The 23,341-nt window shown below is 66.1% G+C and overlaps 10 protein-coding genes across 10 annotated transcripts; 6 read left to right on the top strand and 4 right to left on the bottom strand.

Annotated features, from left to right (window-relative positions):
* Positions 1 to 533: 533 nt before the first annotated feature.
* On the top strand, positions 534 to 1,668 carry Q8F55_009183 (uncharacterized protein; the record flags this gene model as incomplete). The annotated part of the gene is made up of 5 exons (XM_069357552.1): positions 534 to 875; positions 912 to 1,001; positions 1,035 to 1,344; positions 1,378 to 1,591; positions 1,638 to 1,668. 5 exons carry the CDS (start codon positions 534 to 536, stop codon positions 1,666 to 1,668), a joined length of 987 nt encoding a protein of 328 aa, XP_069205489.1.
* A 73-nt stretch (positions 1,669 to 1,741) lies between these two features.
* On the bottom strand, positions 1,742 to 2,567 carry Q8F55_009182 (uncharacterized protein; the record flags this gene model as incomplete). The annotated part of the gene is made up of 2 exons (XM_069357551.1): positions 1,742 to 1,872; positions 1,904 to 2,567. 2 exons carry the CDS (start codon positions 2,565 to 2,567, stop codon positions 1,742 to 1,744), a joined length of 795 nt encoding a protein of 264 aa, XP_069205488.1.
* Positions 2,568 to 2,736: 169 nt separating this feature from the next.
* Q8F55_009181 (uncharacterized protein) lies at positions 2,737 to 3,177 on the top strand (the record flags this gene model as incomplete). Its single annotated transcript, XM_069357550.1, has 3 exons — positions 2,737 to 2,743; positions 2,832 to 3,086; positions 3,143 to 3,177. The coding sequence occupies 3 exons, from the start codon at positions 2,737 to 2,739 to the stop codon at positions 3,175 to 3,177; spliced, it is 297 nt and encodes a 98-aa protein (XP_069205487.1).
* A 71-nt stretch (positions 3,178 to 3,248) lies between these two features.
* PEX2 (peroxisome assembly protein (Peroxin-2)) lies at positions 3,249 to 4,677 on the bottom strand (the record flags this gene model as incomplete). The annotated part of the gene is made up of 3 exons (XM_069357549.1): positions 3,249 to 4,258; positions 4,294 to 4,444; positions 4,504 to 4,677. 3 exons carry the CDS (start codon positions 4,675 to 4,677, stop codon positions 3,249 to 3,251), a joined length of 1,335 nt encoding a protein of 444 aa, XP_069205486.1.
* Positions 4,678 to 4,989: 312 nt separating this feature from the next.
* Positions 4,990 to 7,183, top strand: Q8F55_009179 (uncharacterized protein; the record flags this gene model as incomplete). Its single annotated transcript, XM_069357548.1, has 5 exons — positions 4,990 to 5,162; positions 5,196 to 5,257; positions 5,293 to 5,490; positions 5,537 to 5,935; positions 5,970 to 7,183. The coding sequence occupies 5 exons, from the start codon at positions 4,990 to 4,992 to the stop codon at positions 7,181 to 7,183; spliced, it is 2,046 nt and encodes a 681-aa protein (XP_069205485.1).
* A 1,817-nt stretch (positions 7,184 to 9,000) lies between these two features.
* Q8F55_009178 (uncharacterized protein) lies at positions 9,001 to 10,681 on the top strand (the record flags this gene model as incomplete). Its single annotated transcript, XM_069357547.1, has 5 exons — positions 9,001 to 9,421; positions 9,477 to 9,559; positions 9,599 to 9,658; positions 9,693 to 9,806; positions 9,845 to 10,681. 5 exons carry the CDS (start codon positions 9,001 to 9,003, stop codon positions 10,679 to 10,681), a joined length of 1,515 nt encoding a protein of 504 aa, XP_069205484.1.
* A 219-nt stretch (positions 10,682 to 10,900) lies between these two features.
* On the top strand, positions 10,901 to 11,521 carry Q8F55_009177 (uncharacterized protein; the record flags this gene model as incomplete). Its single annotated transcript, XM_069357546.1, has 4 exons — positions 10,901 to 10,928; positions 10,976 to 11,066; positions 11,195 to 11,333; positions 11,432 to 11,521. 4 exons carry the CDS (start codon positions 10,901 to 10,903, stop codon positions 11,519 to 11,521), a joined length of 348 nt encoding a protein of 115 aa, XP_069205483.1.
* A 381-nt stretch (positions 11,522 to 11,902) lies between these two features.
* Q8F55_009176 (uncharacterized protein) lies at positions 11,903 to 15,027 on the bottom strand (the record flags this gene model as incomplete). The annotated part of the gene is made up of 5 exons (XM_069357545.1): positions 11,903 to 12,165; positions 12,217 to 12,450; positions 12,488 to 12,801; positions 12,846 to 14,288; positions 14,360 to 15,027. 5 exons carry the CDS (start codon positions 15,025 to 15,027, stop codon positions 11,903 to 11,905), a joined length of 2,922 nt encoding a protein of 973 aa, XP_069205482.1.
* A 1,746-nt stretch (positions 15,028 to 16,773) lies between these two features.
* Positions 16,774 to 19,030, top strand: CYT2_2 (Cytochrome c1 heme lyase; the record flags this gene model as incomplete). The annotated part of the gene is made up of 5 exons (XM_069357544.1): positions 16,774 to 16,830; positions 16,884 to 16,992; positions 17,913 to 17,969; positions 18,296 to 18,386; positions 18,430 to 19,030. The coding sequence occupies 5 exons, from the start codon at positions 16,774 to 16,776 to the stop codon at positions 19,028 to 19,030; spliced, it is 915 nt and encodes a 304-aa protein (XP_069205481.1).
* Positions 19,031 to 19,231: 201 nt separating this feature from the next.
* On the bottom strand, positions 19,232 to 20,633 carry HMT1 (Nuclear SAM-dependent mono-and asymmetric methyltransferase; the record flags this gene model as incomplete). Its single annotated transcript, XM_069357543.1, has 7 exons — positions 19,232 to 19,238; positions 19,373 to 19,835; positions 19,873 to 20,029; positions 20,073 to 20,146; positions 20,194 to 20,323; positions 20,364 to 20,490; positions 20,557 to 20,633. 7 exons carry the CDS (start codon positions 20,631 to 20,633, stop codon positions 19,232 to 19,234), a joined length of 1,035 nt encoding a protein of 344 aa, XP_069205480.1.
* Between the last annotated feature and the right edge of the window lie 2,708 nt (positions 20,634 to 23,341).

The following is a 23,341-nucleotide window of genomic DNA, read 5'->3' as shown; positions in this document are numbered from 1 at the left end:
TTACGGCGTTGCAGCGTGCAGCGAGCGGCAGCGGCGCAGCGAGCAGCAGCAGCGGCAGTGCCGAGGGCCGCGACCACCGCAGCAAGCATGCACTGTGCGTGCCTTTTGGTGTTGCTGCGGAGCTGTCGCGAGCTTGGCACTGCAATGTACTGCCCATGTGACAATGGCGACGACGACGGCGGCGGGTGTGACCCACAGCGCGACCCGCCCACTTGCCAGTCTGAGCCAGTCACTGTGCCGCAGACTCGCCATTCCTCGTTTGCATCTGGAATCTGGCAGCCACAGTCACGCAGCAGCATGCCCACCAGCCTGGCAGGCAGCTGGCAGCCTCTCGCCCACCCCGTCTCCACCATCTCTATGCTTGCATGCATGCCCCTCGCTGCTCGTGGCAATCGTGCACCTGCACACCAGCCTCGGGACGGTCCGTTGCCACGCCCGCCGCACCACTTTCCCAATGACGTAACCCGCAACCGAACCACTTGGCAACCGTCATTACACTCCCACTCTTGCACTCTCACTCACACACATCCACAATGCTCTCAGCCCTTATCGGCGCCGTCCTGCTCGGCACAGCGGCCGCCGCGCCGGCCCAGATCCCGCTCGCGGCCAACCTCAGCGCCGGGGTCGCGCCGACGGCCCGCCCGCGCCCCCTCGTCATCTGGCACGGGCTCGGCGACACGGCGCACAGCGAGGGCATGGACGCGTTCGCCGACCGCGTGCGCGAGCTCTACCCGGGTATATATGTGCACAATGTGGTCGCGCCGCGCGACGCCAGCGCGTCGGACGAGAGCCGCGCCGGGTGGTGGGGGAGCGCCTCTGGCCTCGGCGACGACGTGTGCGAGCAGCTCGGCGAGATCCCCGAGCTGGTCGGCGGGGTGGGTTGTGTTGCCGGGCGAGCTGACACTTGCCAGTTCGACGCCATCGGCTTCAGCCAGGGCGGCCTCTTCATCCGCTACTATGCCCAGTACTGCAACGACCCGCCCGTGCGCAACCTCATCACGGTGGGTACTGGCCCCGAGCACGACTGACGCCAGTTCGGCTCGCCGCACTTTGGCATCGCGGCCCTCATCCCCTGCCCCGACCCGCCGACGCTGGCGTGCACGCTGGCTGCGCGCGCGGCCAAGGCGGGCATCTACACGGCGTGGGCGCAGCGCAACCTCATTCAGGCGCAGTACTTCCGCGACCCGGCGCGGCTCGACGAGTTCCTGCTCGCCAACGAGTTCATCCGGGATCTCAACGCGGAAGGCGGGCTCGACGACGACGGCGAGCCGACCGGGCGCGAGCACGGCGGGCTGGGGCTGTCAGGCGTGGAGAACGTCGTGGCGATTGCGTTCGACGAGGATGGTGAGTGCCGGTGGGGGTCGGGCTGACGGGGAGAAACCGTCGTGCCGGGGTTGTCGGCGCACTGGGCGACCATCGACCCGGATAACACGACCGCCGTCGTCCCGCTCAAGGAGCAGCAGCTGTACGCGCAGGACTGGATCGGCCTGCGCGCGCTCGACAAGAAGGGCAGGCTGCACCTCGAGACATGTCCCGGGCGGCACATGGAGATCGGGGGCGAGGGCGAGTGCGGGGACAAGGTGCTGCAGAGGTGGGTGGGGTGGAGTGCGGGTAAGTAGACGCGGCGCGGCGCGCAGCGTCGCGGCGGGTGCCGCAGTGGCCATCTAGCGAACAGTCGTGTAATGTACATCGTGTCTATGGTACATCGTGTCGAAGTTACAGCCCGGCCAGCTACCGTGCATCACACCCACTCCCACTGCCACCCCCCGGCGTCAACGCCAGGCGGGTGCGCATACTCGCCCGCCGCGCACCGTCTGCGGCGGAGGCGCACGGCGTCGTCCCCAAGCTCGAGCGTGTACTCTTCCCCCTCCCCTGTCGTCAGCAGCGCCAGCGCCAAACCCACCTCGCACGCGCGCGACGGCGCCAGGGCCGAAAAGCCACCCGAGCCCATCAGCGACAGCGACACTGCGTTCGTCCCCCTTGCCAGCGATGACGGGCAGCGACGACAGGCCAGGCTCGAGGACGAGGAGGCCGGCGCCGAGCGCGCGCGCGGCCGCGAGGGCGGCGGCCACAAGCTGGAGGTAGGACGCGGCGCTGGCGCCGTCCGCCGCGTTCCCGCCGTGCCCCGCCTCGCCCCCCTCAGCACTGCTGGCCGCCGGGTCGGCGTTCTCGTCGGTGCCGTCGCCCGCGCCCCCGAAAAGCGCGCCGAGGTCGAAGCACACGATGAGCGCCGGCTTCTCCACCTTCTCCGGGCCGCCCGAGCCCGGCCCGAGGAGGGAGAAGAGCAGCTGGGCGCTTTCCCTTGATGACACGTGCCGCGTCTCGACCTTCTCCAGCTGGGCGAGGGGCGCCAGCTCGCGGAGGTACGCCTCGTCCTCGTCCTCCAGCGCGGCGAGGAAGGCGGATTTCGGGGGTGTGACGAGGAGCGCGGTGGGCGCAGCGAGGGCGGCGTGCAGCGCCGACGAGGGGGGGAGCGGGCCGAGCACGGCGCCGGGGAGGGGGAGCGCGCCGCTCGGCGCGGCGTCGGCGCTCGGGGGTAGCAGCGCGCCGAGGGGTATTGTCGCCATTTGGTTGTTGGCCGTCGCGACTCGGTCGAGTGGATGTCGTCATGAAATGTCCCGGTTGGCGGAGGGAAGTCAAATGCCGAGGCACGCACCGGCCCGAAGTCGCCCCAGATCACGCAACCGCGTCTGCCTGACCTTGACTTTACTCTTCTCATCAACAAGCAACAGCAACATGGGTAGTGAGTAGCGTCGTTGCCAGCGCGCACCCAGTGTGCACACGCTACACACGCCTCGTGCCCGCGCTGACGCGCGGCCCCTCGGCGCTAGAAATCGTCCACATCGTCCTCTGGAAGCTCAAGCCCTCCATCTCGGCGGCCACGGCAACGGCCGCCATCGACGCGCTCAAGTCCGTCCCCGGCCCCATCTCGGCGCACCTCGGCCCTCCCGCCATCAGCGACCGCGCAAAGGGCTACAACTACGGCCTGTACTCTGTCTTCGAGAGCCGCGAGGCGCTCGACACGTACGCCGTGAGCGAGGCGCACGTCAAGGTCGTTGTGGAGAATGTGCGCCCGCACGTCGATGGTGCGTGGGCGTGCCGTGCACGAGGGGAGGGGGAGGGCCGCGCTGATGCTTCCCAGACGTCCTCGCGTACGACTTTGAGCTGCCCCAGTAGTTTGTGCCGACGTATTAGGCCCATGCAACCCATGCTACTCTATGCTACTGATCCCCTGCTGCTCGCCGCGCCTACGGACTCGGGGTGGTCGCTGGCGACTCTGCCGCCCCCGCCCCCAGCACTGACCGGTTCAGCACCTCCCACTCACTCTCGCTCTCGGTCGCCGGCTCGCTCTCCGACGTTGTCGTGTCGACGGCGAGCGGCTCAGCCCCGGCGCGCCACGCCCGCGTCACCCCGCCCCCGCACCGCAGACACGTCCACTTGTCCGCCTTGCGCCCCTTGCCCCCGCCCCCCGCCACCTCGGCCTGCTCCTTGTCCCACCGCGCCAGCTCGTCCGCCACACAGTAGTAGCAGTACTTGCACCCGCCCCAGCAGTCGGTCTGTGCCGGGATGAAGATGCGGTCCTCGTTGTCGTTGGCCTCGTCGTTGGCCGCCGCGTCGTCGGCCGTCAGCGGCGGCAGCGAGATATCCGTCCCCGAGATGGCGACCGGCGTCGTCGTCCGCCGCAGGTAGCACACGGGGCAGGTATGCCTCGGGATGCCGGCGACCACACCGGCGTGCGCCGCGGCCGGCACCGGCGCACCCGTGCGCTTGGCCGTATTCGTCGCCGTGTGCGCGGCCGACAGCGCCTCGTAGTCGATCATGGTCGGCTGCGAGAAGAATGCCTTGACGGGCGCGGCTAGCACGGCGGGGTTGAGCACGCGCGGCAGGCCGGGGAACCGTGGGATGGCGAACATGAGGAACTCGGTCATGGCGCCCCACACGAGCTGGCGGTTCATAAACTCGTACGACACCATGCGCGCGAGGTGCGGCGACGTCGGCACGAGCTTGAGCCCGAGGATGCGCATCAAAAGCGAAGGGTACTCCCGGTCGTAGAGGAAGAGCCCCCACCCCGCGAGCTCCCACGCGCGCGCGATGTTCTCGATGCGCACGAGCAGCGTCCACGCCTTGCGGCGCGGGTCGTGGGCCGGCAGGTCTGGCCACTGCCGTCTCAGCGCGGTCGTGCGCGCCCTCGAGAGGAGGTAGGACGGGAGGAGGGACGGGTTGAGGAGGATGTAGAGGACGAGGATGGAGCGCGCGGCTGGGCGTCAGCAGCCTCCTGGGTGCGGCACTTACGTCGTCCGCCGCTGCCGCGTGAGCTCGCGAGTCGGAGGTTCTGGAGCGCCGCACCGGGGCTGGCCGCCTGGGCTGAGAGCACGCCGGCGGCGAACACGGCGGCCTTGAGGACGAGCTCGATCTCGGGCTTGAAGTCTGGTGCGAGGGAGGGCTGGGGCGTGAGAGGGGGCCGGGGGGAGGGGGAGGGGGCAGGGGATTGCGAGTACTTACACGAAAGCGCGAGACGGCGCGCTCGACGCCGTCGGCCAGCAGCGACGCGATCCCGTCGTCGAGCCCCTCGGCGTCGACCTGGTTGACGAGCGGCGCGCGCGGCTCGTACGGCCCTGTCGACGACGACGGCGCCGGCTCGGGCACCACCGCTATTGTCTCGATCGTGACTGTCATGAGTGGTTGGTGGTTTAGAGGTCGCCGAGGCCGCCGATGTCAGCAAGATGTCGATGGCGCCGGCGCCGGCTGGTCCATGCATGACTTAGCCGACACGCCGGACTAGGCGCCGACTGATGACAGATAGTTGGTTCCGCTAATGCAAAGCCCATTAGGAATTGGCATTAGACATGCCACGTGTCCCCCACGCATGTCATTACCCCCCGCAGTAATGCCGATCGCCACCGAAATCAACTCCACCAGTCCACCCCCACCGTCGCCCATCTGCCGCGTCACAAACTCACACACGACCAAACAACAACACCACCAGCCATGCGCCTGCACCTCGCGCTCACCCTGCCGCTGCTCGCAGCGCAGGCCAGCGCCCTGTGGCCATTCAAGCCAAAACGGTTCACGGCCGAGGCGCTCGTCGACGCCGGCACCCTCGGGCTCAAGCTCGACGGCGGGCGGGTCGCGGCCATCGGCGACGCCGACGGCGACCAGAAGTAGGTGGCACCTCTGGGCACAGCTGACCCCAGCTCGGACCTCTTCGTCATCTCCGAGGATAAGAAGAAGGTCCGCCTGTGGCTGTGGGACCGAGGTGGGTGCGCCGCGCGGCGGCAATGCTCACGCCAGACAACTTTCGGTACAAGCCCGGCGCCGAGCTCTCGTTCAAGGAGCACGTGAGAAACATTGTCCCGATGGACTTTGACGCCGATGGCCGGCTAGACCTGCTCGTCATGATGGGCGCGCTTGCTGAGGGCGGGTGGTGGGGCGGCGGGGGCAAGCCGCGGACAGATATGGAGGTTGTCTTGGGAGGTGCAGAGGGGTTCGGTACGTGGACATGGGGGTGCGTTGTGAGACCGGCTGACGGCCCCAGGAACCGGGGAAACATGGCCAGTGGAAACATGTACCGCCGGTCAGCCGCTCATCTTCGACGCCGAGGGCTCGCTGCGCCCGTCGATGCTCGCGTTCCTGCGCGAACAGTACAAGGACCCCGTCCCGCGCGTCTGGTTCAACAACGGCACCGGGTTCGAAGTCACCACGTCGGGCATCATGACGCCGTCTGAGAATGCGTGCGAGTTTGGCGACCTCCACTCGTCGGCGTATGTCGACATTGATGGCGACTGCCGCCCCGACCTCGTGCTCCACTGCAAGAAGGCGCGGCCGGGCGAGATGCGACTCCAGACGTGGCTCAACAACGGCGACGCCGGGTACCACATCCACCAGGAGTACGACCTGCCTCCTGGCGCGCAGGCTCTGACGTTTGCCGACATCAGTGGGTTGGGGCGGGGGACCGGCGCTGACGCCAGACCGTGACGGCGCTATCGACCTCGTCTTCCCCACCTGCGCAAAGACGTTTCCGTCTAGGGGCACAGGGAGCGATTGCGCGATCCATATTGCATACAACGTCCAGGCGGGCCTCTGCTCCACCGAGGCGTCGCAGTTTGAACGCAATGGCGACCTCAAGTGCCGTGGCTGGGGCGACCTGTGTCGTCGCGACAAGCTGGCGACGTTCAGCCTCCGAAAAGTCGACGAGTGGCACACGTCGTTCAATGTCGCCGACCTGTTCCCCGACGACACTGGTGTCGAGCTCATGGTCGCAGCGCCGGGAAACCGCAACATTCAGATCCCTATCCGGGCCGGCGACTTTGACGTCGACGGGTTCCCCGACCTGCTCATCACTGTGCGCAACGGTACGAGCCACCGCAAGGTCAAGGTGCTCAAGAATGTGCCCTGCGGCAAGGGCGTGTTTGGGTGCCCTACCAAGTCTGGGCGCGGGTTCGTCGTTGCCGGCGGCAAGGGCTGGGAGGCGCTGGAAGCGATTACCGATTCGACGGGCGCGAGCTGGATCGATCTCGATGACGACGGGTCGCTCGACATCATGGTCCACCGCGACGGCAAGGAGCAGATCACGTTTATCCAGAACAACTTCTTCCACGACGCCTTCTTCCTCAAGGCGCAGGTGCTCAACGGCGCCTGCGAGGGGACATGCGAGCCCGCGGGCGGCGGCAAGAAGTACTCTGCGCTGGGCGCGGGCTACTCTGGCGCGTCGTTCAAGTTCACCGTGTTTGACACTGCTGGGCGGCGTCATGCGCAGCAGGTGCCCCAGCTCCCGCAGACGGGGTACCAGGCGCTCCAGTCGCCACACACGTTTATCGGGCTTGGCCGGACCAACAACTATGTCGAGAACCTGGTTGTCGGCACGACGCTGTACGAGCCAGACGATGGCAGGACGTCACTGGAGGCGGTTATTCCAAACTCTCAGCTGATTGTCAACCCGCCGTGGCCGCTGTCTGGCGACTCGCTGTACAAGCTCAAGCCGCCAGTGACCAAGCGGAACAAGGAGTGGCGCACCGAGCTGTTCCTGCACCCCGGCGACTGGATCCCATGGGTCGCGGCGGCCGTGCTCGGGACGGTCGTGACGCTGGGCTTTGTCGTGTGGCGCCTCGACGAGCGCGAGAAGAAGGAAGACGAGCGCGAGAGGCGGCGGGCGCTGCACGCGATCAACTTCCAGGCATTGTAGTGTATGATAGAGATGCATAGAGTGGGCTTGACGGAGTTGGGCGGGGTGCAGCAGAGCTCGGTGCGGCAGTTTACTCACCCCGACACCCCGGTGCGCCTGCCACTGCGCCCAGCACACACACTGCCGTGTCGCGCGTACACACGGGAGCGTGGCGCGGCGCACGGAGGCACTCGGTGCACTCGGGCGAAGGGGTGAGCAAGATGGAGGGTTGTTTGGCGTGCGCCCAGCGCGCGCCCCGACGCCCCGCCCGCCCTACCCCGTCGGTCCGTGGGCGTGACCACGGGTGACAGGCCCAAGGTGGCAGTGGGCGGTGCGCTGCGGTGCGATCCCCGCCGTGACTGGCGGCGTCGTCAAGGCGGGCGGGGCGGGCCATGATCGCTGTGATCGATCGAAGCAGGCGGCCGGGGCTGCGCGGCCCAGAAGCTGGCCTGTGTGCGCCACGTGCTGTTGGCTGAGAGATCGTGGCGAGACGAATGGCTCCGGCGCCCCACGGCAAAGGAGACGGAGAGCGACAAGCGGTGGATGCGGGAAGCGAGATGCGGCGGGTGGGGCGGGGGCGGTGGGACCCAGGACGCGATGCATAGCATGAAGCTGCCAACCGGCCCAGGCCTAGACTGCAAGCCGCATGTCGCCGTGCCGTCGCCACCTCTTGCTTGCCCTTCGGCGCGCGGCGCTTCCGAAGCTGCATTTCACCGCCGATACACTGATCGAGCTGCCGGCGTCTGCGTCTGCACGCCAGGCACGGCGTGTAACCCGACAGGGGTGTGTGCGTGTTGGCGGTCGGTGATCGGGGGGGGGGGGGGGGGTCGACTGGGTGGGAGACTGGGTGGGAGCCAAAGTGGCACTGCACACACGGGCGCCACAGTCGTTGTCGGCGCCGCCGTGCTCCGTGCTCTGTCCATACTCTCCCTCTCCCCCTCCCTCGCCCCCTCTCCTCTCTTCATCCACCTCAACGACGACAGCGACGAGCCGACGACCGGCAACAACCCCGGCAAAGGACCCTCCCCTCCCCGCCGATCAGAACCCGCCCCCCGCCCGCCCCACACACACCGCCGCGACCGGCATCAACACTGGCCGACTCGGACGCTCAGTTGGCACTGGCAGGGCGCGTCAGTGTGCTCTGGGCGGTGGGGCGCGCCGCCGGGCGCAGGCTGCATGTCAACATGCAAGCGAGACGAGACGCGACGCGACGCAGAGGCGAGAAGCGGGGCGGCGAGGCTGCTGCATGCACGCACGCTGCATCGCTTGACGCGCTTGTCGCTTGCGTTTATTGCCCGTGGCCTGGCCACTGCTGCCGCTGCCGCCTTGTTGACGACGCCTCGCGCATCCCATCCCACTCACTACGGCCTGCGTCCACATCAACAAAGGAAGCCTGAGCCTGCTCGCTTCGCCTTCGCTCTGATCACTCGCTCACTCATCGCTTGCACTCACGCACTCACGCCCCCCGCTTGTCGTCGCCGACCGACGCCCGCCGCCGCCCCCTCGCCCGTGTGCACCCCCCGCCCCGTGTTGGTTGGCAGCCCAAAGCGCTTCTGTGTGCACCCGTCGTCATGTATGCACCCCCCCTTGATCGCCGCGCGCGCCCTCTGCTGGCTGCTGGACGCTGCCTGGCGGGCCGCCGTGTGTCGGCCCTCGACCCCCCCTGCCTGTTTGTCGCCTCGTCTCCCGTCTGTCCGTCCCGCTGTATAAAGCCTCGGCGCGGCCTCGCTCGTCCTCCCAACCACCCGGCTTTGCAAGTGCAAGCCCCAGTGCACAGCACAGCAGACTCACACCTCCTAAGGTAAGCAAGGCAAGACGCCCACCGCTCACACCCCAGCATGGACCGCCGCACGACGTACGCGCCGCCGCTGCGCTGGGCCGGCGCCGGCGACGCGCCCGACGACGACGAGCACCCCGCCCCAGATCCAGCCCGCACCGAGCGCGAGGACTCGCCTTTGGAAATCATCCCGACAGTGTTCAAGCGCCCGCTCACCCTCCCGGCGCCCAACGACGCGGCGGTCCGCGCGCTCAGCTTCAGCCAGAGCGCAAAGCCCGGCGTCGGCGACATCTCGCTCGACCGCGAGGAGCTCGTGCGCCTCCGCGAGGGCCACTTCCACGCGCCGCGCCGCGGCGGCGAGGGCCGCAACTGGGCGAAAATGACCCTGTCCGAGGCCGTGTGGATCCGCGTCGAGGAGGTCGGCGCGGTGACCAAGAGCAGATCGTGGACCGCCAGAGTGGGGTATGATGATAGCGGCGAGCGTGAGTGGCTGCCGCTGCCGCGGGCTGGTCAAAGCGGAGCGACTGACGCACACAGCCGTCAAGCCCGAGCTACCCTACGTCATCCTGACCAAGCTGGTCATCGCGAGCTCGCCGCGCAAGATGCTCACGCTCAACCAGGTGGGTGCGGCCGCGAGGCGATGCGACGCTGACCCCTAGATCTACCAGGCGATGGAGGAGCGCTGGCCCTACTTCCGGCACCTAGGCCAGACCTTTCGCGTGAGTCTGCGCGTGTGTGCAGCACTAACAGCAGAACTCGATCCGGCACAACCTGTCGATGAACCCGGCGTTTGTCAACGTCGAGCGCCCGTGCGCCGAGGGCGGGTTCGGCACCGGCAAGGGCGGGTACTGGAAGGTATCCGACGACGTGAGTGCGGCGGCGCAGGGATACAGCTGACGCCACAGGCGACGGCGTCGCACCGCGGCCGTGCGCGGCGCTCCTCGGCGGGCGAGGACGAGGGGGTGTCACAGCAGCAGGCGCCGGCGACGACGACGGCCCCGCGCAAGCCGAACAAGCGGGCCAAGGCGTCGGACGGGGCCGAGGCCGCGGGCGACGCGCCGAGCGTCACGCGCAGCGGGGCTCTCATCCGGCGCGGCGGCAGCGACAACGCTCGCAGCACCGAGCCGCGACGCACCACCAGGGCTGCGGCGGCGTGCCCCCCTCGCGGGAGCAGCAGGAGCTCGGCCTCGTCCGACTCGGCGAGCGCCACCCCGCCACGCACGTACGCGTACCACAGCCAAAGGCCACTGCCACTGCCTCGCCTGGCGCTGCCCGACGACCCGCCGCGGCCCACGCAGCAGCAGCAGCGAGCCCACCACGCAGCGTACGCGCCCATGGCCCCAGCCGCAGCACTGTGGCCGCGCCAGCCCGCCCCGCCGCTCGCCGAGCCGGCCCCCCGCCGCGCAGCCTACGACCACCTCTCCGACCCCCCCTCCCCCAAGCGCCGCCGCCTAGACCACACGGACCCGCTGTACCTCCTCGCGAGTGTAAGCGCGCCCGAGGAGCCGACAAGCCTGCTCCCGACCCCGCCGCTCGAGGGTGGCGCCGGCGGCGCACGCGGGCGAGTGTGCACGCCGCGCCCAACCCCAACCCCCGCCCCCGCCGCCGCCGCCGCGCCCGCCCCACGCCACTCGCTCGCGGCGCTGCTCAACCCCGTCGCTGAGCTGCTCACGCCGCTCACGGCGAGCCCTGCCTCCCTCAGCGGCCGCAGCGGGCACAGCGGGCACAGTACCCAATCGTAGACTGGAGGAAATGCATTGAATATCTGCCGACATTGATTCGCTTGCTAGCGCCTTATCTCTAATCAGCTGATATGCCGCCGTGGCCGCCATGGCCGATTTGAGCGGGCGGGGCTTGGCGTCGTGTCGCCGGATACGTGCGTTTCGTCTCCTCGTCGACATTGTCGTTGTCGTTTGCACCAACATCTCTCCACCAGACCCATACGACCAGACCAGCACACGATGGCAAAGTCGCCCATCACATGCCACGGTGCGCGCCTATCCCCCCTCCTGGCCGAGAGCGCGCTCACACCGCAGTGCTCGACGCGTCCATCGGCCGGCCGGCGCAGGGCGTCGCCGTGCGCCTGAGCAGCATGAGCGAGGGCGGGCCGGAAGACCTGGCGAGCGGGTGAGTCGAGCGAGCGCCAGCTCGCGAATGAGCGCGCGGCGTGGTCGTGCGCCTGCCCCGCGCCGCGCCGCCGCGCTCGCCTGACGTGTCGCCCCCCTTCACCCGCCGTCGCTAACGCTCCGGCGTAGCGTCACCGACGCCGACGGGCGCTGCTCGACCCTCCTGACGGCCGGCACGCCGCTCGCCCCCGGGCTGTACCGCATGACCTTCCTAACGCAGGATTATTTCATTGCGCGGGGCGTCGAGACGTTTTACCCCGTCGTCGAGGTGGGTTGTCGGGTGGTGGGGTGGTAGCTACGGCGGTGGAAGGCCCGCCCAGCACTCGCAGCAGCTGACGCTGCTGCTCGCCGCTGCTGCTACTACAGATCACATTCAACTACGTCGACCCATCCCAGCACTACCACGTCCCGCTGCTCATGTCGCCGTACTCGTACACGACTTACCGAGGGAGCTAAACTCGGTCGGGGTTGTGTCGCGGCGCGACGCGCCTGCCCCCCCGCGCTGCCGCGGCAATCTAGTGCCTCCACCTCCACCCACTTGTTCGCCGAGCAACGTAACTGCATCAAGGCCGAGAAGCTACACCTTACACCATGCAAGCACGCAAACGCCCACTGCCTCACTCATTTACAATTGTACATGGCATGCGACACTGCATCTGCGCTGGCGGGGCTAGCTGGATCGGACTACACGCCGCACCGCGTCATGCCTCGTGGCTCTCACGCTCGCTCGCTCGCGCTCGCTCGACTAACCGTGCTCCCCCGCATACCACACGCACTTCATCTCTACAGCCAAATGTACAATAAATCGTCATGGCGCGCGCCACACCTCTGCACACTCTAATCACGGTCGTAGTCCTCCATCCCAGACCCGTGCCCCAGGTCCTCGGCCCCGCTCCGTTCGTCGGCGCTGTAATCCGCGCTCAGCATGCTGTTCGGCCGGCTTCGCAGGCCGCCGCCGCCACCCCCTCCCCCACTGCCGTGCCGGTTCTGCACCTGCTGCACCCGGTACGCCTTGTACTGCGATTCCGACATGGCACTGCCGTCCGGGTTCGTCGGCAGCGGGTGTGAGATGGCACATTCCTGCCCCTGCTCCGACTTGTCTGTGGCGTGTCAGCGACCGTCACCGCCTCGCCCTCGTGTCTGTCACTCACGATGCCTTGTCAGAGCATCCAGGCGCGCAAACTTCTTGCCACACCCCTCGCACTCAAACGGCCGCAGTCCCTCATGCAACAGCATGTGGCGCTTGCAGTCGTGCTGACGGGCAAAGCCCACCGTCGCCTTTGCACAGCCGTCATACAAGCACTTGTACGGCCGTTCGTCATTGTGCGATCGCATGTGACCCTTGAGGTTGAAGTGTCGTGTGAACGTGCTTCCACACCCAGGCACTGCAAGGTCAGTCTGGATTCCTACGGTTGCACCCACCTGGACACCTGAAGGACCCTTCGTTGGTTCGGCGACTCGCACTTGCCACCTCGGTGGCCATACTCGTGACCTTGAGCTTGGCAACGCGCGGCCGAGTCTCCTGGAAGAAGTCGTGCACACTGACGCCGTCCGGCATGTCCATGTGGCCAGAGTGATGGGAAAAGCTTGATCCCTGCGACGACACCGACAACGCCGGCGACGCCGACCTAACCGACGACGCCGACGACCGGCGCGAGTGGGACATTGATCTGCCACGCATTGGGGGAGCCAGCAGCGATCCTTGATCCTGGTTTATGGACTGAAGGAAGTCGGCACTGCAAGGTTAGCAACCGGCATTAACGGCAACGGTAGCACTCACGTAGAACCACCCTGGCCAACGCCCCAGCCAGTCCCACCACGGCCAAAGTCCTCACTCCTCGCTGCGCGACGGTGGCCCTGGTTGACCCCAAGCTGCACTCCCCGGATGGCTCCAGGTGCAACACTGCGCTGGATAAACTCGACGCCGTAACCAGGGGTACCGGCACCAGCAGCGGGGTGCGACGTTCCTTCGGCAAACGACCGACGCCTTGAGGTAAAGCCAGTCTCTGGCGCACCCAGCATGCTGCCGCCCTGGAGAGCCTGCTGCCCAAGGGGGAATCCACCGCCTTGGAAGTTGTTGGGATCAATGCCACCGTTGTTGCCCGAGATGCCGAGCTGGTGGTAGAAAGCCAACGACGTCGGTGAGAACTGGCCCGGCTCGTACTTGAACACCTGGTTGGTATCCGTGTTGAGTTGCAGACGCTGGCGCTGAGCAGTAATCTGAGCTAGCTGCGCAAGCTGGTCGGCCGAGTTGCCTGGAAGCTCCCGGGGGTTGAGCGTTGGCGGAATCTGGCCCTGCTCAATGGCTTGGTTGACGCGCCACGCGTTGATGTCGTTCCACTGGTTCTCGCCGGTCGAGACAGCGCTGCCCTCGAGTGCCTGGGTGACGCTAAACTGGCCGATCCCACTGTTCATGATCTGCTGGACCGCCTGCCTCTCAAACTGCTCGCCGCCCTGCATGTACGACTCGGACTTTGCGCGAGGGCGAGAAATGCCGGGAGCGCCGAGCGCAAAGTTGACACCCTGCGACCACGACTGTTGTTGGGGTGGCTGGGGGGCGAAGCCAGGGCTATTGGCGGCCGAGTCGCCACCAAAGTCGTGGACGGACCCAGCCGTCGAGCCACCGTTCGAGTGCTGCTGAGCAGCTGCCGCGGCATTCGCCTGCGCCAACTGCTGCTGGGCATTGGCACGTCGAAGCGCAGCGTCAAACACGCCCGATTGATCCTTGAGGCCGCTGATGGGAGTGCTCGGCTGGATGTAGATCATGGGGCCATCGGCATTGGACGCAATGGGGCTGATGCCGGCCATGCCTGTCGGGAGAGCGGGGTTGACTGGAACCAGCAGGCTGTTGCCGAATTGCTGGCCACCCGACTGGCCACCTCCGTTGCTTCCCGAGGGGCCAGAGCTTTGAGCCTGGGTCACCTGGGTCACAATCTGAGGGAGCGACGGGGAAGGAGCCGAGTTGGGAATGATTAAAGCCGGTGGCGATTGGGGCTTGGAGAACGACGGCGATCCGGAGAGCGACGACGAGCTGCCACGGTGCAAGTTGACAAAGGGTGGCGAAGGAGCGGCCATGCCGGGCGAGGGGTGAAAGGCGGGGCTGGGTGAACGGCCAACTGAGGAGACCGAGTCATGGCGAACACGGTTGCCGACGTCCGGGTTAAAAGGAGATGCAACTCTGGAGCCGCTTGGAGTACCGGCGTGGGACGACGCATTGGAGATGCTGACAGTGTAAGTACACACACAGCGCTGAGAGCTTGCGAACGGCGAGCCGGCTGGGAATAGCACACTCACATTCTCTGCAGTTCGTTGATCTGCTCGTCGTACTGTGTGTCCAGATGTTGGCTCCCATGCCAACTTCCGCGGCGGTTGTCCGTGTCGTCCATCGCCTCGGGCTGACTCGTCAAGTAATCAGCACCCCAGGCGTTGCTACCCTGAGGCTCGGATGTCACTCCGGAGCCGTAGTAGTTGTTGCCGCTCGCGTTGTTTTGGAGCATGGCAAAGTCGTGCTGCTGGTGTGGCTGCGGGCTGTTGGCAAAGCCTGGCGACTGCTGGTTGGCATACGCTGCAGTGAACTGGTTGTAGCCACCGGGCGCGTTCAAATCCGTGTAGGCAAGCTGCTGGTTGTGTGCCAGAGGCGACCTGGTCTGGTGTCCGTTGGTGGCCGAAGCGATCAAAGTACTGCTCGAGCTTGGGTCAAAGGGGACCGAGTCCTTGCGCTCAGGATTGCTGTGCGCGAGGATCCTGCCTGGGACATTCGGGGTGATGCCTGCAGCGTGCTGTGGCAGGCTTTGGGGCTCATCGGTCATGCCAGCAGGCTCGCCATAGAGCTGGGAAGTAAACTGCTGGTCTGGGGTCGACGATGACGCGTATGACGCCGGGTAGTCAAACGAGCCCTGGTGCGACGTTGTTGGTCGCTGGCTGTTGAAAAAGGCGTCAAAGGAGGGCTCTGGCGAGGTCATTGTGAGGTCCGACTGGTTGGGCAATGGCAATGGCACGAGCGCAAGAGGATCGGCCTGCTACCGCATCCGTGTGAGCAAAAACATTTGTCAAGCCAACAGTCTGGCGCGGGCATCCACCTACTGGCTGCTGTACACGACGCTCCTCGAGAGCGTGTGAGGTGTTCGGACAGCGATCCGGTGTGTGATGGCCTGTGGACTAGGCCTGTTGGGGAGGGATGTGGGCAAGCGGACTTGCTCGAGGAATGTGCCGAGGCTTATCGAGCGGCGACGGCGGACGGCGGGGCGTGATGAGCGGCGGCGTCGGGGCGAGAGTCACGGAGGTGAACGCAGATGTAGCGACTGAGCGAGCTATGCGTGCGTCTAGGCGGCGTATGTTGTAGTTGATGACTGAGTCAGAGGTCGGCCGTCCGAGGGAAGGAGGAACCAAACGCGCGGAAGGCAGCCAGTCACCGGCGATTGTGCGACGGCAGGGGGGGCCGGGGGGCGAGTTGGGGGTGTTGTTGGTGCTGAGCAAGGTGCGGGCGGCTGAGGGGGCTGACGCTTTGGCGTATTGATGACGCACAAAAGGGTGGTGAGTGGGGGGGAACAAGAGGGGGTGGGGGGGTCGCGATGAGTGAGATGGGCGAGGGGGGAGATGTAGTAGTAGTAATAGTTGTGTGTCGCCTTGGGTCGTTGGTTGTTGCAATCGATGCCAGTCGGCCGGATGTGGGCGGCGGCGGCGGCGGCGGCGGCGGCTGCAGTAGCAGGAGCGGTGACGGACGGGTGGGCGGGTGCAAGACAAGGGAGAAGGAGGAGAGGAACCGAGCCTGGCCTGGCCCCCGAGAATGAATGATGCGGACTGGGCGACTGGGGTCAAGTGGGGGTCGTGGGGTGATGGGTGGTGGGCGGTAGGCTGGCAGAGGGGCAGAGGGAAGGCAAAGGACAAGGGGGCGGAGGCAAGACAAGACCGGTACAAGGGCGCAGAAGCACACAACAGGTCAGCGGCACTGCCGGGGGCCTCGCAGGCAGGCAGGCAGGGGAGGGAGCAGGCGGCAGCAGGCAGGCAGCAGCACGCCCAACGGAACCAGGGCGTCGTCGCAGGATGCCCGTGCTTAAGCGCGCTGTACGCGACGGGCACCCAGGCATCAGAGCAGAGCAATCTCCAATCCCGTGCCTAGTGGCCTTTGTCCAGTCGATTCGACCCTGACTCCAGAAGGCAGAAGAGCAGAGGCGCGGCTGGCGCACTCGAAACATGCGCCTGGCGGGCTATTGATGGACGGCGGCACGGCGGCACCAAGGCCGGCCGGCGACCCAGCCAGCCAGGAAGGCAAGGCCGCACCGCCCGCCCCCGCGGCGGCGTCAATCTCGCGCCGCTTTCGTCGCTGCCGCCGACGCCGCCGACGACGACGACTGGCTCTGCACCGCTTACACCGCCCCGACGGTGCATCGCCGTGACGGCGGTATCCAACCAGGCGAGCACAGCATGGTGGTGATTTCGGCATGAAGCGTGCTGCAAGTGGTTGCAGTGCTGCATCCATCCACCGCACCGCGATCCACCGCTTGTTGCGCCGATGCATGTCGATGCATGGCCTGCATGGCGCATGGCACCCGCCCAGCGCCCAGCCAGCACGGCATTCCTCGCCGCCACTTTCTGCCAGACGCAATTGCTCCCGCCTGCACCTCCACCTTCCTCTCCTCTCTCTTGCGTACCTTTCCCGGCAGCCGCCGGCTCGCAGCATTCAACCAGCCAACCTCGCAAGCAGCAGCATGACCGTCAACGTCAAGGCCCGCAAGACGCCCAGCTTTGTCGGCTGGGGCTGGGGGGTGCGTCTTGCCTCGTCGCGTCGTCGCGACCCTTGCCCCGCTGACACGCGCAGGCGCTCATCGTCCTCACGGGCGTGGGGTACTACTACGCCAAGGGGGAGAACGAGAAGCGCTGGCGCGGAGCGCGCGCGCGCGGCCTGCGCGCGATCGAGAACCCAGACGGTGGGTGTGGGGGCGATCGCGAGCTGACACCAGACGCGGCCGGCTCGCCCGCGCCCTCGGCCTCAACCTCGCCAGAGAGCAAAGCATAGACTAGCAGCACGACCACTCACCCCTCATAGCATCGATGGCATCGTTTCGGCACCCGACGACGCAGCGACTAATCTTATCGAGGCATCGCCCGGGGGCGGTGCGGGGCAGTGTTGCTGACATCGCTGATCTTATCGGGGAACGGGAACGGGCCGGTGGATGGGTTGCACTGCCTCGGCGGGAGAGTAGGCCGAGCAGGAGTGGACGCGACTGGCCGTCTGCGGCTGCACGAGATGTGGTCAAACCCGACGCCAACGTCGCGATCTCCGTCCGACGACATCGGGCCCGGCCGGGACTTGGGTCTGCGGTCGTTCATCTCGGCGTCGGTGCAGCTGTCCCGTCGTCTTGAGGTCATCGCTGCGCCCGTTACTGGGAGCCGGCGGTGTAGCGTCACAATGCAGCGCTACCTAGCGACCTTGAACAGTGTGGTCAACGACGACGCGCCGCGTCGCCGTGTTGACCTCGTACGGACCGTCGCCGCCGTCACCACTTGAGGTCTGCAGGTCTTGCTGTTCGGGTGGCCGTCGTCTCCGCCGCGGCCTCGGTCTATGTACAATGCGGAGATAGTGGTAGCCTTGGACACCGAGTAGCCCATATTCGTATGCACGAGCCGTGTCATTGCCGCATCTGCCGCCTCATCACTCGCCACAACGGCGGCCTTGCTGCCATCGGTGTAATCTGCTCCCGCCCGCTCTCGGCCCTCCCCCACCCACAACTCCACCGGCTCCGGCGTGTCGTCGATGCCGCTCCTGCGTGCGCTCGGTAAACCCAACGACTCTTGGCAAACGACACGACACGACACGACGACGGCGACGACTATCCTCGCCCGCCAGCAATCCCTGTTCAACGCGCCGCGCCGCGCCTCACCCCGTCACCCAAGCAACAAAAACGTAGGTAGCGGCGCGAGTGCTGCGTGCTCCCCGGCCCGTTGCCAAGCCTCGCTGACTCGGACTCGCTAATTGCCCCCTCTGGCTGTCGCTTGCGTCAACCTACGGCCTCGTGACCACTGTCGGGCCAAACGTGAAACAACACATCTCGCATCGACACATCTGCCCGCCTGCTCGACCCATCTGCTCGCCCTCGACCCATCTCCTCGCCCTAAACCCATCTCCTCGCCCCCAACCCATGCCACCCACGACCCGCCGCAACTCGCGCGGCCACCCCTACGCCAACGGCGACACGCCCGCCGGCCCGTCCCGCCCCGCCCGCCCCGCAGCCAACATGGCGTTCCGTAACCCGTTCCGGAGGGCGCAGCAGGAGAACGAGTCGGGCCAGATTGTCGTGCACATCAAGTGGGGGCGGGACAAGTGAGTGGGCGCGGTGAAGAGTAGCCAGCGCTGATGCTCGCAGGTTTAATGTGCCCATTCCCTCGCCGTCGACGACGCCGCTCGCCCAGCTCGTAGGCACGCTCGCGCACCAGACGGGCATTCCGCCGAGCCAGCTCAAGCTCATCTTCAAGGGCGCCGTGCTCAAGGACACGTCGCTCACCGTCTCCTCGTACGGGATCACGGACGGCTCGGCCCTCGTCCTCGTCGGCAAGGAGGGCGAGGTGCCGAGCGCGCCGGCGCCCGCCCCGCCGCCGCAGCAGGTCGTCAAGAAGAAGAACAAGCAGCCCGAGACGGACAGCGAGCAGGTGCTCGTCGACTGGATCAACGCCCTCGTCGGCGGGTGCGTCGACCCCCTCGTGCCCTCGATCGCGACCTTCGTCTCGCAGACGTCCAAGAACGCGACGAACAAGCCAAAACACGCCCTGCCGATGGACAAGCTCCAGGTCGAGCACGCCCGCCTCTCCGAGTTTCTGCTCCGCGGCCTGCTCGACCTCGACGGCATCGAGATCCCCTCGGGCTGGACAAACGCCCGCCAGGCCCGCAAGGACGGCGTCCGCCGCGTACAGGGCGAGCTCACAAAGGTCGACGACGCGTGGGGAGATCGCAAGCGTCTCGGTGCGTAGGTGCGGTGTTGTAGCAGCGAGCCTGTAGTCCGTAGAGCAACACCACCTAGAGATGTTAGAGGCAGTTTTGTACTTGTGCGCGGACCCTCGCGTCTCGCCTCGCGCCGCTCCATCAGTCTAGCGATTCGCGCCCCGCGCCCGCGGCGCGCTTGCATGAGGGTATCGTACAATGCACTATCTAAATAGTCGAACACATCCCGTCTAGTACCTGTGGGGGCCAAGGCGGAAACAGTTGATGTAGAGGATGGGGATGGGAGGTAGGGTATGGATGCGGGGTAGCGATTACGACCTGGTCAGACATCAGTAATTCTCTCGCGTTGGCACCGCACACCCCCCACTCACATCTTGTACTCCATCGTGCCCTTGGTTGGCTCGGCGCCCTCGACCTCGTACTCGATGACAATGTCCAAGTCGCGGTTGTTGCGGTTGTTGGGCGCGCATGAGAGCGTGCCCTTGATCGTGTCGCCCTCGGACACGGTGAGCGTGTCGGGCGTGTAGAACACGGTCTGCTTCCAGTGCGTGTATTTTGCGTGCGGGCCCGTCGAGAAGTTGATGGGCTTGTGGCATGCAGAGAAGGAGATGTCGAACCAGCCGAGGAAGGCGTGGATGTAGTCGTTGCGAGTCGCCTTGAGCTCGTACGGCACCTTGAACGTCAGGTCCTCCTTCTTGACGGTGCGGATGTCGATGTGGCGGATGGCGCAGGGCTGGGTCGCGACGGCCTTGAGGTCGACACAGTCGACCAGGGGCTCGCGCAGCGCAATGTCCTTGATGCACGAGTAGTCAAAGCCGTAGACGTCGTCCCAGACTGCCATGTTAGACACGCCACAGGCAGCTCCACCCACAGTTGATCTTCTCCTCCTTGTAGTCCTGGTCCTCGATGGCGGCGAGGTAGATGGTCGCAGTGTCGGGGAAGAGGAGGCCGCCGGGGGCAAGGTACTTGTCACGGGCGAGGAGCACGGTGTCGAGCATGGACTCGTAGAGGAGGAAGTAGCCCATCCACTGGGATTGTCAGTGGGTGTTCCGAGGGGCCAGGTTCACCCACCTCGGAGATGATAATGTCGACCTGCTTGACGGGGAGCTCGACGTCCTCGAGCTTGCCCTTGATGAGGGTGATCTCTGCGGTGGGTCAGCGCGTCCCAGCCTCCACCCCAGCGCCCACTCACTGTCCTTGAAGCCGTTGGCCTCGATGATCTTCTGCGCCTGGTCGAGGATGTTGGACATGTCAATGCCGATGACCTGCTTGGCGCCGGCCGACGCCGCGAACATGGAGAGGATACCGGTACCGCATCCGACCTGGCGTGGGTCAGCTGCCGCCTCCCCCCTGCTCACTTACATCGAGGACGACCTTGTCCTTGAACAGGTGCTTGTTCTGCACAATCGAGTTGCGGTAGCTCAGCGTGCGCACCTGGTCCTTGAGCATCTCCTCGTGGATGCCGAAGTGGGCGTACGAGTCGGCGTAGCTGCGAGTGTTAGCGGCGGCAGCGGCTGGCAGCTGCCAGAGCAAGAGAAAGGAGCAGTAAACGCACTAGTCGCGGCTCGTCATCTTCTCGGCGGCGACCTGGTCGCCGTTGGCGGCAGGGGCGGGGGCGGCAGGGGCAGACATTGTGGATGGGATGGGTGACTGGCGTGGTATGGAGCCGGTCGAGGATGGGTCTGGGTCGTAAATATTGCTGGCGTCAACTTTTGGCAAGCGACCGGACGGGGGGGGGACGAGGCCGACGAGAAGATTAACTGCCACTTTTAATGACGTGGAGTTGGGTTATCAGGGGGAGAAGCGACTGATAGCGGAGATGCATGTCCGTGGGGAGGGCGTGTGACGTCATGGCATCGGGGATGTGTTGCTGTTGTGGTCGTGTGTCTTGGGACGTGTCTCTGGTGAGACAATCTTATCAGGCTGGCAGTGGGACTGAGCGACGGGTAGGAGGGGAACGGCGAGTCGGGGAGACGATCGCAGTCGAGAGGGTTGGTGACGAGGGAGGGGGGGAGGTTGGCCACTGCCCCGCCACCGACTCCCCATTGCCCTCCTCCTCGTCGACCCATCGTCCTGGCGATGCAAGCATCCCTGCGCCGCCCATGCCCCCCGTTACAGCACCTTAGGCCTCCCAAACAGCTAGATCTATCGCCAGCGTCAGTCAGAGCGTGCTTTCATGCCCGTGCGCCACGCCGCCACCCGCCACCTCCCCACCGCGAGTTAAACGGCCCCCCCGTGGTCAGCGGCCACTCGTCTTCCGAAAGCCATGGAAGAGGGGTGAGCTCTCCTAGGCTGCGCACTCTGTAACGTCGTTACGCGCGGCGCTACGACGTTAATAGACACCCCCCACCAACTATCGCCAAACTATTACAGATGTCTGGCTGGAATGACCGATGTTGGGCCCACCGGCCCACCCCACTGCCCCACGCCGGCTACCCGAGCCACTCTACGCACGCCCAGACAATACGACGCACCCAATAGCATTTCCCACCGTTCTAAACCCACAAAGCTAACCATGACGATGAATGGGACAGTGGTCACTTGACCCGACTGCCAATTGCTGGCGTCTCCCCCCGCCCCGCGCTCCGAGCCAGTCGGGTGGCCACATGACCCCCGCGGCCCCACAACAGTTAAATACCCGGCCAGACCCCACCCACTCGTCTCCCCACATTCTTCTGTCCGCCCTTCCCCCCTTCAACACACGACCACCTCACACGACCTCTCCCTCCTTGACAATGTTGCCATAGCATACGACTATACACGCTGTAGCCATGACCATACACGACGACACCTAGTCTGCGACTCTAGTCCACGACCATGTAGACCCTCGCCACTCGCACCCACCCGCCCAGCGACGGGCAGCAAGTACGTACCACACGACAACTCACTTGCGGGATAGGATAGGCTTGTACCTCGACGCCACCCCCCACGTCCACCGTCGCCCACCTCTGCTACGCCAGTCTCGGCAACGCGCTATAATGCTTCTGCTTCCCTTCAGTTGTATACGGCCCTCACGATGTAAGTGGCAGAGGAGGAGGTGGCGGCTCAGTGCTGACGCCGACACCAGCTCTCGCCGATACACTTGTCCTTGTGCTTTGGCTTTACTTCTGTGAATAATGCCTCTTGCCTCGGCTTGTTTGTTTGTATCTTGGCCCCCCACCCGAGACTCGTCCGCTCCTTCCTTCTGTTGGCTGCGCCATAGTATTTCTGGGCCCCTGGTCGTACCGCTCGAGCGCAGCGCTTTGCTGCCGGCTCGCAGCCGTCGCCAGTCCACCTTCGTTACGATCGAATCGTCCACGAATCAATCCCCCCTCGTCCTGTCACCCTCCGGCCGGCTGCCACTCACCTAGGCCCGACCGCTCGACACACCCGACCCGACGCGACAACTCTCCGGCCCTTCCGGCTTGGCCAGTCGCCGCCGTCGACCGACGGACGCCCCGCCCTCCGGCATCGCCGAGGTCACATTACCCGTGTGGCTCGGTGCGGTCTTGGGGATTGCGTTACCGCGCACCCCGAGCGACCGACCGGCGAGATCTCGTTTCTGCGAGCTCGCTGCGACGTTCCCCCCTCCCCCCACCGCCCACCGAGGTAGCGTTTTCTGCGCTTCTCGGTGCCGATTCGACCGCCGAGCCACGTCTCCTGCGTGCGCCTCGGTGCCGACCCGCCCACCGAGACACGTTTGCTGCGTGACTCTCGGCGCCGAACGCCCACCGAGGTTGCGTTTCTGCGCAGCTCGGTGCCGTGCAAGCATCTCCCGACCGGCGCGGGGTGTCGTTGTGCTGCGTCGCCCGTGCTGCCGAGTCCCGCCCACGCCGAGGTGGTGTTACCCGCACCGCTCGCGTGCCGATCGCTCACCGGGCTCTCGTTCCTGCGTGTCCCGGTGCGACGCCGAGGTTGTGTTGTCTGCGCAGCTCGGCGGCGACCAACAGTATCGCCGGGTGTTGTGTCTGCAACGCCGGTGCGATCTCGGGGTTGTGTTTCTGCACGGCCCGAGCGACCGGCACACCAGCCGAGATCTCGTCACTGCGAGCTCGGCGTCGACCGACACGACCGCCTAACAGAGGATCCTGTAGTCTGCAGGCCTCGACGAGGTGAGGCAGGATGTCGTTCTGACTCTGCCGCAGACTCTACGTGTAAACGCGTCGCGTCGTCGGTTTCAAGCACCCGTTTTCCGGTTCTCTTCAGCCCGTGTCCAGCGGCGCGATACAGTTCGGTCGACGGTGTGGAATTCGGTGGCCGCGTAGTGCCGTAGGCTGTAGTCGTAGGCGATGCCATTCTCAGAAAGACGGCGTGAGCACGAGCGCGCGCAGCGCGCGAGTGGGAGGCGGCGGGGAGACTTG

This window comes from Vanrija albida (assembly GCF_041260175.1).
Source record: "Vanrija albida strain AlHP1 chromosome Unknown contig_7, whole genome shotgun sequence".
Classification (NCBI taxonomy): domain Eukaryota; kingdom Fungi; phylum Basidiomycota; class Tremellomycetes; order Trichosporonales; family Trichosporonaceae; genus Vanrija; species Vanrija albida.
This window is presented reverse-complemented; position numbering and strand designations above follow the sequence as displayed.